Source organism: Pyrgilauda ruficollis, unplaced genomic scaffold (genome assembly GCF_017590135.1).
Source record: "Pyrgilauda ruficollis isolate IOZ18807 unplaced genomic scaffold, ASM1759013v1 scaffold6, whole genome shotgun sequence".
Classification (NCBI taxonomy): domain Eukaryota; kingdom Metazoa; phylum Chordata; class Aves; order Passeriformes; family Passeridae; genus Pyrgilauda; species Pyrgilauda ruficollis.
In genome coordinates, this window is record NW_024527710.1 from 3,358,336 (window position 1) to 3,373,517 (window position 15,182).

The following is a 15,182-nucleotide window of genomic DNA, read 5'->3' on the forward strand; positions in this document are numbered from 1 at the left end:
ATTTGTTCACATTGAGGAAAAGCCAGTGGGGATGAAAAGAAGATGCAACCTATATGATGGAGAAGGTAATCAAGCATGGGAATGAAAGTGTTTGTGGAACATTCCATGGTATCAGCTGCATTAAAAAATGCATTTCAAACACATTGCAGAAATTGCTGAAAAGTGGGTCATCGTGCCTTTCCTGCAGCATCTATGTTCACTTGTTCTGTAGCCATTGATGTGATTGTTGCAGTGATAATAGTAATGTTGTGACTGTAAGAATAAATATATATGTATTTAGCTTTGGTGTGAATGAATACTTGTTTGTGTAATACCAGTGAATATTTTTGAACTGCCTCTCTAACAGTGAGAGATGCTTGTTCTATTCCTTTGACTTGCCCATTTGGACAAAAAAAATTGAAATTTTACAAAACATTTACAGGAAAATGAAAATTAAGTGGTTGTGTGATTCATTTATTTAATAATATTTTAGCATGTTCATTCGTAAGATCAGCATGTGCATTTATGAGTTTGCTGTAGCGACATATTTGTGTAAAACTTGTATTGTTAATTAATTTTATAATCTTTTTATTTACAGAAATGTTTTTTTAAGTAGTCTGGCCATGCATAAATGTGCATGCTCTCACTGCTCTATTGAGCGTTTAGTTCAACTGTGTTTAGCAAACTCAATACTTTGGAGGAGGCACACAGCATTTCTAGGGTGAAGCTCACTCAGACACAGCCTGTCCTTGGTGCCAGCTGACTTACAGCATTAGCTGGTATCAGCTCTACTTCATGAACATGCTTTTTGCCTTTTTCAGTAATGCTCATTTGAACAAAGGTTTCCCTTTTTCCAGCTTAGATAATGCTCTAATCCAAGATTGAAAATTCATTTGTCACCTTGAGTTCACTTCAGGAGTAATTTTGGATCAGTTTTGAAGAAAGTATGACCTTATACAAAAGGCTGTAAATATGTTTTGTCTCGGTTAGGGATTAAAAGTTTCTGATTGCCTTGATTTACTGTACTCCAGGCAGAGGCTGAGAGGAAGCAGGGGGTTCTTTTCCATCTGTGCAGCAGTTATGTGCCTAAGGTGGCAGGGTTTGGTTTATTTCCCAGATGTCCTCAGTTTGCTGTTATTTAGTAGATTAAAACAGCACAAAACCCCAGGGTTCAGTCAGTGTCACTATTCCATTGTAAGTATCCTTAAGTGCTAAATCACAAACCAAATTTTTCTTTATTTACAGACGTCAAATAGTATTGGTTTTGGAAAAGAAACAGAACGATCCATGACTATGAGTAAATCAGTAATACCTGACCTTCCCTCATCACATGAGAGCTTGATCAAGTGGGCTTATGAGCATAATTATAGTCCAGTTATTTCCTACACAAAAGCACCTGTTGCTAACAGATTTCATCTGCAACTTGAAGATATAGGTAAGTTTGAAGATGAACTTTTAGCATATAGTAAAAACATATCTTGTGTTTCTAGGAATGCAATTACTTAAATGGTGTTTTCTCAGTTTTGAATCTTTGGTTTTGGCTATTGCACTTTTACTGCTTGTCATCAAGAATGCTGGTAATAATCTATAAATGATGGTTGTAAGTAATAATCTGTGGCTTTTTGATTAGAAAAATCCAGGCAAAGTTGTGTTATTTCCTGAAATTTGGTGGAATTAAATGTTTATAGTTCATCCAACGCACAAGACTTCATAGCTGATGGTACCCAGTGTTCACTGAAATAGATGTCAGCAACTCAATATCTTGTTAGTTAATAAATCCAGCTTTGATTTTGTTTTTTAGTGTATTTTTTCCAAAAGTATGAGCATAGTGTTTCCTTGAGATGATTAAATAAACATGGAAACTGTTTACAGACATGAGTGGCTTACCAAAAAAGTCTGAGCAAACAGAATAAATACAACTATTGAAAAAAAATTGGGTATTTGGCCAAAGTAATTGCTGATGTAAAACTGTCTGGGTCCATTGAAGCTAGCAGAGTTGCATCTGTTTTTTCACTAATTCTGAGTTTCAACCACTAAAACTATTGTTTTACAATTTTGATAAAGCTTATGTTCACATTAATTTTATCAATTGCACTCTTATGGGTTCTGCCCTCAGCAGTCACGTGTATGAGCTGAGAGATAGTTTCCTCATTTACTCACTCTAAAGTTAACCCTTATTTGGTTTCATTCTGGTTATAGAAGTAGTTTCACAACAGTAGTGACTGAATTTCTGATGGGTCAGGTAGTGGAAGAATTTCACCTAATGATTTGCACTTCGGCTCTTTCAGCAGTACCAAAATAGTATATTTGATGAATGCGATGTTTCTTTTATCTCTCTGGATCTTTTATGTATAATAGGTCCACTCATCAAAAGTTTATTTTCAGCTCTTGGTGAGAGAGATTTCTGACAGCGACTAAGTACACCAAGATTAGACGCCTCAGTAACTGCTAAACACTTAGTTGTAGGAGTTGTGACTACTTACCTGAAAAGCACAAAGATGCTGCTTTTAATGGCCTTCAGGAGCTCCCTTTATGGATTTTTTTTTTTGTATGAAAATTATTAGTTATGGATACTTTTTAGGAAAAATATCTAATAAACTAATGTGGATTTGTTTGGTTTTGGTTTTTTTTTCAGAAGAGATGAATGATGAAGAAGACCATTCCCTTCCTCCAGAGCTGACAGAATTGCTGGGTGCTAACCCACTGCCAGCTCCGAAGAATACTGATGGCCTGACTTTTCCATTTCACATTAACAGAGGAAGACATGACACAGTGGGAGAAGAAATCTTCCCATCCAGGCATTCAGTAGATACATTAATAAATCATGACTTCGGGCATTCCCTCTCAAAACATAAAGAACCTGAAGAAGTTCAGGGGAGTGCTGATATGGCCCTGTCAATAAAGTGTGATGACAAAGTTATGACAGTAGCTGTAGAAAAAGATTCTCTACAGGTTGGTGTGATATCTTATTCTCAGAACTGGGAAGGCTTTTTTGGACAGCCCATTTTATTTGCATTTTGATTGAAAAAATAAACATTTGAAGTCCTACAGCCATCACCACACAACCCCCCCCAGAAAAGTTTGGTGAGGAAACTATACTGTAGATCTTCTTTGCCATAATTGAGAGTAGTGTTGTCTCTTCCCAGCAATCTGGTGGGTTTTAGAGGGATTTCTGATTGAAGGTGTGCACTGTTGGTTCTGTCAAAAAATTACTGTACTCAGCCATCAGTCTGAGTTTTTAATTTCCAAAGAAGCTGCTTTTGGTAGCAGTGTGAGACCTAAACAGATCTAAAGATCTGTCTTTACCATCTACCAGCTGATAGGTTGCTTGTGTCCATTTGTATTGTGGAAAAGAGCCTGAAACAGCATTTTAGCTCATTTCAGGCCGAACAGAGTCAGCATTATTATTCAGCAGATTGATAATGAACCTGTTGTTTCCTTTTTTTCCATGTTACATTTATTCCTTGTCTGCCATGTATAACAGCATTTTGAGAATGACCTTGCCTGGATGTCAGTACAATGAACTTGGCTTCCTGCTGTCAGCAGTCACGCACAGTGACTGAGCTGCAGTTCAGCAGGAGCCGAGCACAGTTGTGTTCAGCCCCTGACAAAGCGCCTTTGTTTCAGGCTGGCGGCTACGCCCGCACGGAGCTCTCGCTGCTGGACCACTCCTGCAAAGCCAGCATGAACGGCACCCACTTCATCTTGGAATCCTCACTCAACAAATGTGGCACTCGGACAGCTTATATCTTGAACAAGATTGTTTACTTTAACTCTGTGAGTACTTTACAAAGAGGATCCACCTTCTGTACTGCACTTCGTAATAGTACGAGGAAGCCACTGCAGTTAGCTTTAGTCTTGGCAAAAAGGAGGCATCCTGATCCTTCCTGCCTAGCTCAAATTAGTTGCAGCCACGGTCCCTGCATTCAAGGAGGTATGAAGGCTGCACATTCAGTGTGGTCAGACAGTATCCCAAAGAAAAACAGACGATTTGGAGTTAAATACATTTTACAACACGGCTGCCCTTGGAGACCATCTGTACCAGAAGTTGCACTGGTGTTCCCTGTGAAGCTTTGATCATCCATACATAAGCAGTAATACATTGCTGTAAAGAGAAATAGGAATGAAGTTTTGTAATGGCACAAAGCACTACCTTTTCATTCATATCCTGAATTAAGTGAAATCTTTTTCTTCTAAAATTGTGTGTGAAAAAAAGCTTTTAAAATGTGATGTCAGTACAATGTGAGGAAAATTATATTATTTTTTCATGCTTTTCTCTTACAATTTGATATTAATTTTTTTTAGCAGTTGCTATATGTAATGAAGGGACTCTTGAGTACTTGTATATGAGTGGTGATGCAAAGGAGCCCAGTTAGGTTGTAATCAACTGCTTCCAGATTGGCTCATCTTATGAGCCAGAGTACAATGCAGATATTCTGGGTTCAAAAGTAATGACACGTTTCTGTTGCTGAGCTTTCCAGTACATAGAAGTAACTTTGGCAAATGATGGAAAGCCTGTGGTCCAACCCAAACACAGTTCAGGCAATCTGATCTGACCTTAAAACTGTTCTATGCTGGGGAGTCAGTAGCACCTAACTTTAGAAACAGTCCCAAACCAAGACAGAATCTTTGGCAAACGACAGAACAGCATGGGTCTGGAGCTAAATACTCTCATGGTCCCTGTCTTCTATTATGGCCCAAAGTAAAGTGGTTATTTGCCTCCTCTCCTTTCTCCATTATGTCTTTTAATAGTCTTGGCTATACACTTGAACTCCAAATCATGTATGGAATTGTTCAGAATTTGGGAGTGTTTCTCCTAAAACACAGACACCGTGCAGTGGAGTGTCAAAGGGTGTGTGTGTATGTCATTTTTTAGCAGTTGCTCTAAGTCTAAGAAAACAAAGTTGAAGTCCTGAGAGGGAGGGAGCTAGCTGAGAAGCTGCAAGCATAAAGAGGCAGAATGCAGAACACTGGAAAACAAAACCATAAATTTCCAGGTGAAGAAATGAAGACATGTGAAAAGGATGATTAAAAAAAAAAAAAGGAGGGGGGAATTCAGTGAAAAAAATGGGGAGAAAATGAAGAAGGAATATTGTGGGTTTGGGTGTACATGTCTGAAAAAAAATTGCTAATGACAGAAGAGAAAATCCTTTAGTGACCCTAACATTTTTAGTGATTTTTTTATGAGTACACTAAGGAGAACTGCTAGTAGCAAAATATCACTTTAGAAAGCCATTTCTTTTTTCAGTGTTGGCTATAGAAATACTAGAAATAGAACTTAACTACTGGCTGCTCATTCAGACACCAACACCCAGACTGGTGTGTCTTTCTTCACTGGCTCTGAATTCTGGAAGAAAAACTCAGGCATTCTTTAAATATAAGCTGCATATCCTACATGCTCAGCATAAGTCTGTTCAAGACATGCTTTCACCATTTCACCATTTGCTTAGCTGGTGCTCTTCTTGTGGCCTTTGCATTATTCTGAAGAGAGCAGAAAATAACAAGCATGAGAGTGCTCGGTTATCACCTAATCTAATTTGTTTGTAATCCCTCTCTGTGCAGATTGTCATTCAGCTGTCAGCACCAGCTGAAGGCAGTGGCTTTGAAGATGAGGACATGGAATCGGGTGATAATGGATTTCCAGGAGATGCTGATGAGGGAGAGGTGGCTTTCTCAAGCTGGCCTGAAATAGCGGTATGCTACCCTCGGTTTTGCACCTGACAATGAAGAAATGCCTATTGTAATAGGCCTTTCACATGAATTACATTAATTATCTAGAAAATCATTTGTCTTTTAACACATTTCTTCTCACTACAGTTTCTTATGACCCTGTTGAAGATTTACACTAAGTAGATGTAGTGTGGGTGGGTCTATATTGTACATAAGAAATGTGTCCTGCCACTCCTGACTCATGATGTTACTGTGGTTTTTTTCTCATTTTAGTTTAATTGCACGCTGCACCAGCCAGAGGATGACAGAGGCATTTTATGGCCTCCTGAACCACACATCACCAATGTGACCTTCAACATGGACCTGTACAAAACAGATTTATTCATTGCTCCCTCCCAAGGACTCTTCTCTGTTGCCAAGAATGGGCCAGTATATGTAGAGGTAACAAAAGACTTCAAACTAGCAGAAGGGTTTTGCAAGGCTGTGCGCCTGAGCCATATCTGTTCTTGTCAGTTGAACTGCTGGGCAGCTGGTTCAGGCCTCTCTTATGCCTGCAGAGAACAGAAACTGTAGGATAAGGAGTAGGACAATATTTTGGGTAAAAACCCCAAAGGATTCTTGCAAAATGGATGAATTTAACTTAGAAGGTAGATTGGTGATCCTTGATAAATCTGCTTTTCCATACCAAACTTTAAGGTATTTTCTGAGCTCGTGCTCTGAACTGGCATGTCCTGATGGGTTCATTTTATTCTATGTCTGAACCTCATCTGAAAGATGCAAAAAAAATATTACAAATATGTGTCTTCCATATGCTAGTGTTCTCAGGTTACACAGTTAATACAGATTCTGGTCTCTCTCCAATCTGCTTAAAAAAATCGGTTATAATCCTTTTGAATGCTACCGCATAAGACATCTAGCAGATTTAGATGAATAACACTAAAACAAAATCAACAGCCATGTACCCTTGACTTCAGGTACATTTTGCACAGTATTTCCATGTGTTGCTGAGTTGCTTATGAAGTCTGTGGAATCTCACACCAATAGAGTCAGTATTTTTAAAGATAGCTATGTGAACGGAATTTTGGATTTTCAAATAGTGGTAGACATTAATAAATGCAGCTTTGTCAATGAAGAAGTATTGCTAGTTTCTAGGCAATTAAATCACAAGCTGTGAGCTATGGGGTTGTAAGAGCAGGAAAAAGCAGCAGTGCTGTGCTGTGTTTCTGTTGCCCAAGTTAGTTCTTCTTTGCGAGCCCATGTTGCACATTATAAGCACAGTGACCCATTTGGTGCAGTTTTCTTTCAGTGTGCTTTCTCATTTCTTTTTTGTCTAACCAGTGGAAAGTACTTAAGACAGCTAAAGCAAAAATAAAGTCTGTCACATTCAGTTAGGAATATTTTTATAACAAACACTTAAAACCATCCACTTCCTTCATTGATCTGGGATGAATCCCCGACTCTGAGTCTGCTGGAGCTGTTTATTCAGACAGATGTTCTGATTTCTTCATCACCTGTCCTGGCAAAAGCCTTTTTTTTTTCTGTTTTTCTTTCTTGCTCAGTGGAAAACATATCAGTTTTGAACTTTGGTGACTCCATTTTTTTAAGATGACTCTGGGGTTTTTTCCCCCTTTTTTTGTTTCTCTTTTGCATTTGTTACTAAGAACAATATTTTTGGGTTTTGATAAATACATATTTGGTAAAAATTCTATATCTCCTTTTTCCTTGTTTGGTAAGGGTTTTTTTTTTTGTGTTTGAATCTTTTGGATTCTGGAGTTTTATTCTTTTTCCTCTGCTGTCATTTTCGTACCATATTTTGATCTTCCACATTTCTCCTGTGTTTCTTTTCTTTCCTTGAGATATCATTCATCTTTTCATTTAATTAACTGTAGTATGCCTGTCCTACTTTCCATAATCTCTTTTTTAATTAATTTACACCATCAGCTTGTTTCCTCTCAGTATCTGTGGCTGACTTCTGTTCATCCATCTTTATTTCTGTTCTTTTTAGAAGATAGTTTTTCTTGCTTAGATGCTTCAGCACATCCCTTCATCTCTAATTTGATTGCTGCTCACATAAGGGAGAGAAAAAAGGAGAAATGCTTTTATTCACAGCTAAACTCCTAGCATCCAGAAATTACTGCAGAGACCACACAATTTGGCAGGCTCTTCCTTAAAGATACATGCAGCACATATGGATTAAATATGCATATAAGGCACATTTCTTCTAAGAAGATTTCTTGTAGAACTGTTTCATTGGGCAGTGTTAATGGTTGGACAAATGCTTCTGTTGTTTATTAAGAGCAACATGCCTCATTTGTTACAAATTCCATTTATTTTTTCCTTTGAATTATTCTGTAGCATTTATTGTCTGCATTCCAATCCAGCTGAGCAACATCAGGGCATTGGAGGCTTTCAGTCTTAATTATTTTTCATAAAAGAATATGAATTTCAAACTTACAATAAGCTGAAAGGATCCTTTCACAAGAAATGATGGCTTTTTAGGAGACTCCCTCACCCCCTCCAGCCCAGGAATGCCACCCACACGTCAGACCATGACCTCCTCTCTGCCTTTGCATTCCTGTCTTGGCTGGGGGTGGATTCTCTGGTGTGTCTGTTGCCTTTTTTTTTTTTTTTTTTTTTTTCTATTTTCATTGTAATTTTGAACGGGAGAGGAAATTTACCTTCCATCCTTAGTTTTACTTGAACTTTTCCTTCATCTCTATATATTTCTTCTAATTACCCTTTTTAATTATTTTTGGCTGGGGGGGGATTTTCTGGGGTGTTTTTTGCCTTTTTTTTTTTTTTTTTTTCTTTTCTATTTTCATTGTAATTTTGAAGAGATACAAAACCATGGAATTAGTGATTGATTTCCATACAGCTCTGTTATAGCTTGTGTGTCTAAGGGAGGCAGTGCCATCTTAGGTGGCAGACACAGACATTAACTGTGTGTCTTATCTGGGGAGGGGTGTTCATCTGCTTTCAGAAAGATAAGGGATTGCTGTATTTATGCATGGTTATGCTATTAAACAGCTGCTGGTTTTGAAACCACAGATTTTCTGTCTCTCAGTTTGACAGTTTACCCTTAACATTTAGCCTTCAAAATATTCCAGATTGGAAATGGCACTGGAAAACTGCTTAAAAATTGTTGAAAATATTAATGAAATGTGAACTAAAAATGTCATTTCTGAGATCTTTACTGTCTCTTTCTTTAATGCAGGTGTCTGTGACTAAAGCTGACAGATCGTTGGGCTTTGCTATTCAAACGTGCTTTGTTTCCCCGTTTTCAAATCCAGATAGAATGTCTGACTATACCATTATAGAAAACATTTGTCCTAAAGATGAATCTGTTAAATTCTACAGTATTGAGAAAAAGAATTTTCCAATACCACATGCACAGAAGGACAGAAAAAGATTTAGCTTTGTGTTCAAACCAATGTTCAACATCTCACTGCTCTTTCTTCACTGCGAGTTGACTTTGTGTACAAATAAAGACAAAGATACTCAAGGACTGCCAAAGGTTAGTGATTAATTAAATTTATCAAAACTTCCGATTTAGATAAAAACAGTGTATTTTTTCATCTGAACTCTGAATGCAGTAGATAGTTTTCTGTGGAACTGTCTAATAAACATGATATATCTAGGCTCAGAATTTTAGTAGATAAGTATTATTACACTGTGCATTTTGACTACATAATTTGCAGTTGCTGTTTAAATTTCTTTAGGTGGCTACAAATAGAAATTGCTTTTTATTGCACAAGTGGTTCAAGTTTATCTTTTCTATGCATATCTGAAGCACAAACAATGTTAGCTTTAATTTCCAAAGACATGCACCATATTAGATAATACTGTAATCTGATTGCTACAAAAGATAACGTTGTTTGGAGGTTCTCTTTTTTTGGTAACTTGTGTGGGGTAAAACTGGTTATGAGACAACTGTGCCACTGTCAGAGCTGTCCTGGCAGATGGGTGACTCTGACCTCTGTTCTTTGCACTCCAGTGCATTCCTCCTGATGAAGCTTGCACCTCTCTCAACGTGGATATGATCTTGGCCATGATGCACAACAAGAAAACCTTCACCAAGCCCCTTGTAATAACACATGAAGGAAAACAAGAAGGTATAGAAATGAGCTTGACCTGTTTAATAATGCTGTATGTGTAGAATATTGTGTAACATACAGTCACTTGAGGGAGCATGTGACATTGTATAATCTTGTGGTGGTACTGTGCCTGTAAGATGTTACTTGTTAGGAATTTCCCTGGCAGCAGTCGTCAGGCCAAGTTGTACCCATTTTTTAACCACCTTATTGTTCTCTGGACTTGTGGGTTTGCTGAGCATTGAGAGAGGAATACTCGAAGTAGTACAGAACAACATGGGTTTTGGAAGTATGAATATAGCAGTAGCACTTAGAGCAATTTCTTGTTGCCCAGAGATCAAAGGCAGTCTTCTGCTCCCTGCTGTGTCCTTTATTTATTGTGCTTGTAAATATAAATTTATGAATAATAACAAGAGAATCACAAAGTATTAAGGATCTTAAAGCCTGATAAGTTTGTAAGGCAAAGAGGTGGCCCCTGGAGGCTCACTAGATTCTTAAACTATGAAGAGAAAAGGATAGTATGCACAAAGGGGCTCCACTTTGGTGGGACTTGTTTGATTATGTAATCTTTCTTGAAAAGAAAGGAGTGTGGTTCGTAACTGGTTGAAGGAGCTGGAGAGGCTGAAGTGCATTATGAAATAATGCCAAACAGCATGATGGGACTTATTCTACTTTAAGAATATGCCCTGTGAGTGATGGGAAGTAAGAGCTATTCTCTGTTTCATTTAATTAAAAAGTTTTTCTTAGTAGATCACTCTGACAAGAGCATCAGTCATGTTTTGATGCAGTCCTGGAAGAAAATATGTTCATTTGTCTTTTGTTTTTGTGTTTGCATTGACATTTCATAAGAAGCTTCAGTGGCTTCCCATACACATCAAAATCGTCCAATGGTATCCAAAGGCTGTTTGACCTCTGGAATGCTTTTCAGGGAGCATCAAAAGGATGGTGATCAGGAGTCCTTTAATCTCTGTTTGACAGTGCTTGCTGTTAGTCTTTGAACAATTTAAAGTTCAAATACAGCATTGCTAGGGGATATAGGCAACAAATGTTTCTGTCTAAGTCTGCAAGTCAGCTCATATTTAGTTCAGAGGGTTTTTAACAAAATTGTTAGTACAGACCAAATCCACTATGAATTAAAGTCAAGTATTTGGTCTGTTGCTGTTACAATTAAAATTGTGCTTTGGGCCTGATTCTGGACTTCCATTTTGCTCAGTTCTCATATTATTTCAGTAGGTTTTCTACTGGGAATGAGTAAATCCTGCAACTGAAATTCGTCTTTCACTAAACAGACTCGTACTTGAGCTCTCTTGTCCTTATGATGTGTGGAGCATTGTGCACAGCTCCCATCTCGAGCTCCACTCAGAATGTTGTCTTTGTCAGAGGCACAAGGTCTCAGTGTGCAAAGACAAGCTGAATTTATAAAGATTACTTACAATACAACAGTGTGATAGAGTATTTTGTTGCATTGTGGGTGATTTGGTATAATTGTAGGGCGCTTGGTGGAAATCTCCCCAGCATATCCCAGCTTTCAGACAAAATACAAAGTGGCACATTAACAATGTAGCTTTGTTGGTATGCAGTTGTTCTGCAGTGAATCAAAACCCCTTTCTTAAAGCCAAATGCCATTGTTGGACAATACATGAACCTACTATTTGGAGAAGAAATTATATCATGTTATTGAACAGGAGAATTTACCTCTCAGAAGTAGCGTTCTTCATTTTCTTTGATGTGAACAGAACCAGCTTTCACTATTGCAAACCACACTATGTGAGGTACTGCCACTGGTTCTCCTAATCAAGCCACATGTGAAAGTCATGGGCTGGACGTTTCAAAAGTCAGAACAAACTGGTCATTGCTAAGGTGTTTTTTTTCTTCAGACAAGCTTATAACTATCATTGCCTGTATTATAAATCACAATACTATATCTAAATGAGAATTTGCAATAGATCCCAATGGAAGTGTTTAAAACCTGACCCCATGCCACATACGTTCCCTTTGCATTCCTGCACTTCCCCATGCTCTATCCCACTCCCATGAAAGGCACACAGATGGCCATTTATGTGCTAGGAAATACATGTTCTGTTGAAATAATTTACCAGTGTTGTTCACATTTTTGCTAAGTGCAGAAACTTTAGATTATTATTTCTACAGCAAAAATAGACAGGACATAGAAAGAAGATCAAAAGGGTAATTAACAAGTGCCTCTATCCTACAAAGGTTGATAATTCTAAAGGCTGGCAGCACTTGTTTTTAAATTAGATGTTTTTTGTGGACCTCAGTGATCCTCACTGCTTCTGAGTTGCTCTGAGCAAATTGCAATAAAATACATTTAAGAACTGGATGTCTGAAGAGAATTGATAATGAGCTACACAGCTTATCATTAGCTGATTTCATATTCTCTCTGGGGAGGCCAGTGGTAGAAATAGCATGGAAAATTCATTTTCTCCTCAGCTCAGAAGGCATTTTCTTGGTGCTTGGGATATGCCAGTGGAGTGTTTGGACAATCTTACAGTGCCCTTACCCATGTTTGTACTTCTCAGGGCTCCTTGGTTTCAGTCCAGCCCTCCTTGCAGATCACATTTAGTTATACTTTTACTGTTATGTGCACTTGATAACTTTCCAGGTTATTTGTGCATATACCACCCCACACACCCTTCTATGTCCTCACCTGTTTCCTACTACTGTTCCACCTGTTTTCTGCCATCTGCAAGAGATACGTGTTAGAACAAGACACAATAACACAGTTTCAGAATAAAATGCTTTTTTTGGGTTTTGTAGGCACCTGTGTCTCAGGGCCTAATGGTCTAAAGGATATTGTGGAAGTTTGGTGCTGCCATCTGGGTTTTAGAAGTTAGAAGCATAGTCTTAATTAAGAACACTTTAAATAAATAAAAATATTTATTTTAAGTATTCATGGACTGTTATGTTTGCATTGAAATGAATTAAACTATTTTTACTGTTGCTAAAGATACAAAAACAAGTTCTGAAACACAGTCTTATCAAATCCTTCTACATCTGTTGCACTGATCACACTCAGATATGCCAGAATAGAAATGAAATCCCTGAGTTGCTGGGCAATCCACAGTCGAACTGCAGCTAACCAAACAGGTCCCTGGGTCTGAAGCCAGAATCTCTAGCTCTTCTGCTTGAAGGGGCATTCTTGGAGAAAGATAAGAGAGGCCAATTAAGAAAAAGGAGTGGAAATTCTTCATTTTTTTAAACATTTACTTGTCTCTTTCTGTTATGGAGTGGTATCTTTATCACTAGGTTGATGATACTTGATATTCTGGCCTAAAATAATATCTTTGATCTTTGAACAATACCTATGAACTTTTCTTTCTTATATATAATAATAAAGTTTTTAACTCCTCCCCCCCAAAAAAACCCAAAAATAAAACAAAAAACAAAAACAAAACAAAAAAAATAGAAAGGGGGAAAAAAAAAACCATAAAAACAAACCCACACAGCTTACAACTTCTAAGACAGAATACCATGTAGGACTCCGGAAAATGGGTGAATCAATGCATATTCGTGCAATTTGGACTAAGCAGCATGTATTGTGCTATAAAACTCACTATTCTTTAATGAGTGTGTTCTTTTGTGTGTGTGTGTGTGTGTGATATAGTGTGCTGGTATCTCACGATTGGTGAGTGGTCAGATGTCAGATGAATGCAATCACCTTAACACAATCTTTGTTCCTTCACAATCTGAGAACTTTAAGAGTTCCACAGAGAGGTAACCAGAGTTACTGTGGGTCATGCCTGATGACATCTGATTTGGGAAAGGTTGCAGTGTACTGGCCAGCAAAATATACGGTGCATGAACTATATTCTAGATAGAGTCCCTTGAGGAATAATTAGTATATGAAAAGAATTTTTCTGAGATGAGTGAGATTACTGAATTTGGTCTGCTTTTCTTGAAATTCATGGTTTGTAAAAATTACAGTTAATGTCTTTCTGCATAGTTTGTAGGTTGCATGTGGAACTCTCTCTGATTCATGGTTTTGTGCATTTTCTTTGTTTTAAATTAGATCCTTCCCTTCCAAAGCCAAACGTGAGACAGCCACGTAAGTAACTCTTAAAACAATCTCTTTTAATCTTTAAACGTTTTCCTACAAAGCATTAGATAAATTAAGAAAATTCTCTTCAAGCTTTCATAAGAAACTTCAGTGTGTGCATGTTTAATTCAGAGACAGAACAGAATTCTGATTGTATCATTCAGGTTCCAATCAGTGTTCAGGGGAGGACTGTGACCTTTTGTGTATGTGAAAATCAGGTTTGGGGAAACACCACTGAGAGTCTCAGCCTTAGCAAGTTCATGTGCTGATGTGTGTGTTATCTCCCTCAGCCTTAGAAAGTTCATGTGCTGATGTGTGTGTTATCTCCCTCAGCCTTAGAAAGTTCATGTGCTGATGTGTGTGTTATCTCCCCGTCTCTGCTGAGGCCACTGCTTCCCAGCACCAGTGTTAGAGCAGCAGTGCCATCCCTCAGAGCTTCTGTGCCCTACCTGTGTCCTATTTCAGCCTCACTCCTGTCCTGCACCACAGCCCCATGTGCACCAGCACGTACAGGCCACGCTTAGATGAGATCATGCCTTGGTATTAATTAATTTCTTTGGGTTTAATGTTATCTTGGTATAGTGCCTTAATCAGGATCGATTAGTGACCCAGAAAAGGAGAGAACCAGCACCAGAATAAACAGGAAGGTGCAGATATGTGCAGCCAAAAGCGAGAATGAATGGTGAAAAGGGAGATTTAAAGAGGAAGTGCAAAGAAGGTTTTTCTTCTGCTCCTGTCCCTGTGTCTTCAAGACTAAATTCGTTCAAAATAGCAAAGCCAGTGAGCAATTATGCTTCTGCCTCTTCTCCATGTAACTTCCTTCTCTCCACTGTGTTTCCTCCTAAGAGGAGAGGACATTGACTGGTGCCTGGTGGAAAAAACTGTTGAGTTTAGTCTTTTGTGTTTGCATTTGAATGACTAGAGGTAGCCAAAGGAACCAGAAACAGTGTCATAGAAGAAATGAAAGAAAAACCTTCTAAGACACTATCTGTCAGGTGTTGTATATGCAAACTAGGTCACAAACACCCAGAAATGGGTCCTGAAGGCCCTTGCCAACAGGAGCTGCTGGAGAAGCCTTTTGTCAAAAGAGGATGAGGGATGTCCTTGGGGCATCTGCTGGATGTGTAAAGTGAGGGTGTTGGTTGTATTCTGAGAACTGAAAATTCCACTGAAGGATACTACTAAGATCCTGTCAGCTCATTTCCTGGCCAGCACAGTCAGTAAAATGTTATTCCTTGGACTAAGCAATTTTCTGCACTGGGAGATAATAAAAATACTAAAACTAGAAATCAGTTTTTAAGAAGAAATTTCCCTAAAATATTGCAGAATGATTATTGATTTTTGTTTTTAGTATTTCTGATTATCAAAAAGAAAAACACAGAGGC

At 38.1% G+C, this 15,182-nt stretch overlaps 1 protein-coding gene across 2 annotated transcripts in view; it reads left to right on the plus strand.

Annotated features, from left to right (window-relative positions):
• Positions 1-15,182, plus strand: part of TGFBR3 (transforming growth factor beta receptor 3) — a 115,104-nt gene that overhangs the window by 88,905 nt on the left and 11,017 nt on the right. Inside the window, exons 8-15 of one of the 2 annotated variants that reach the window (XM_041483125.1) lie at positions 1,225-1,414; positions 2,615-2,931; positions 3,607-3,756; positions 5,542-5,673; positions 5,923-6,090; positions 8,864-9,163; positions 9,644-9,761; positions 13,771-13,806. In XM_041483125.1, the coding sequence (XP_041339059.1) occupies positions 1,225-1,414; positions 2,615-2,931; positions 3,607-3,756; positions 5,542-5,673; positions 5,923-6,090; positions 8,864-9,163; positions 9,644-9,761; positions 13,771-13,806 (1,411 nt within the window). The remainder of the gene's footprint in view (positions 1-1,224; positions 1,415-2,614; positions 2,932-3,606; positions 3,757-5,541; positions 5,674-5,922; positions 6,091-8,863; positions 9,164-9,643; positions 9,762-13,770; positions 13,807-15,182) is intronic. The other variant, XM_041483126.1, reaches the window with a different exon arrangement.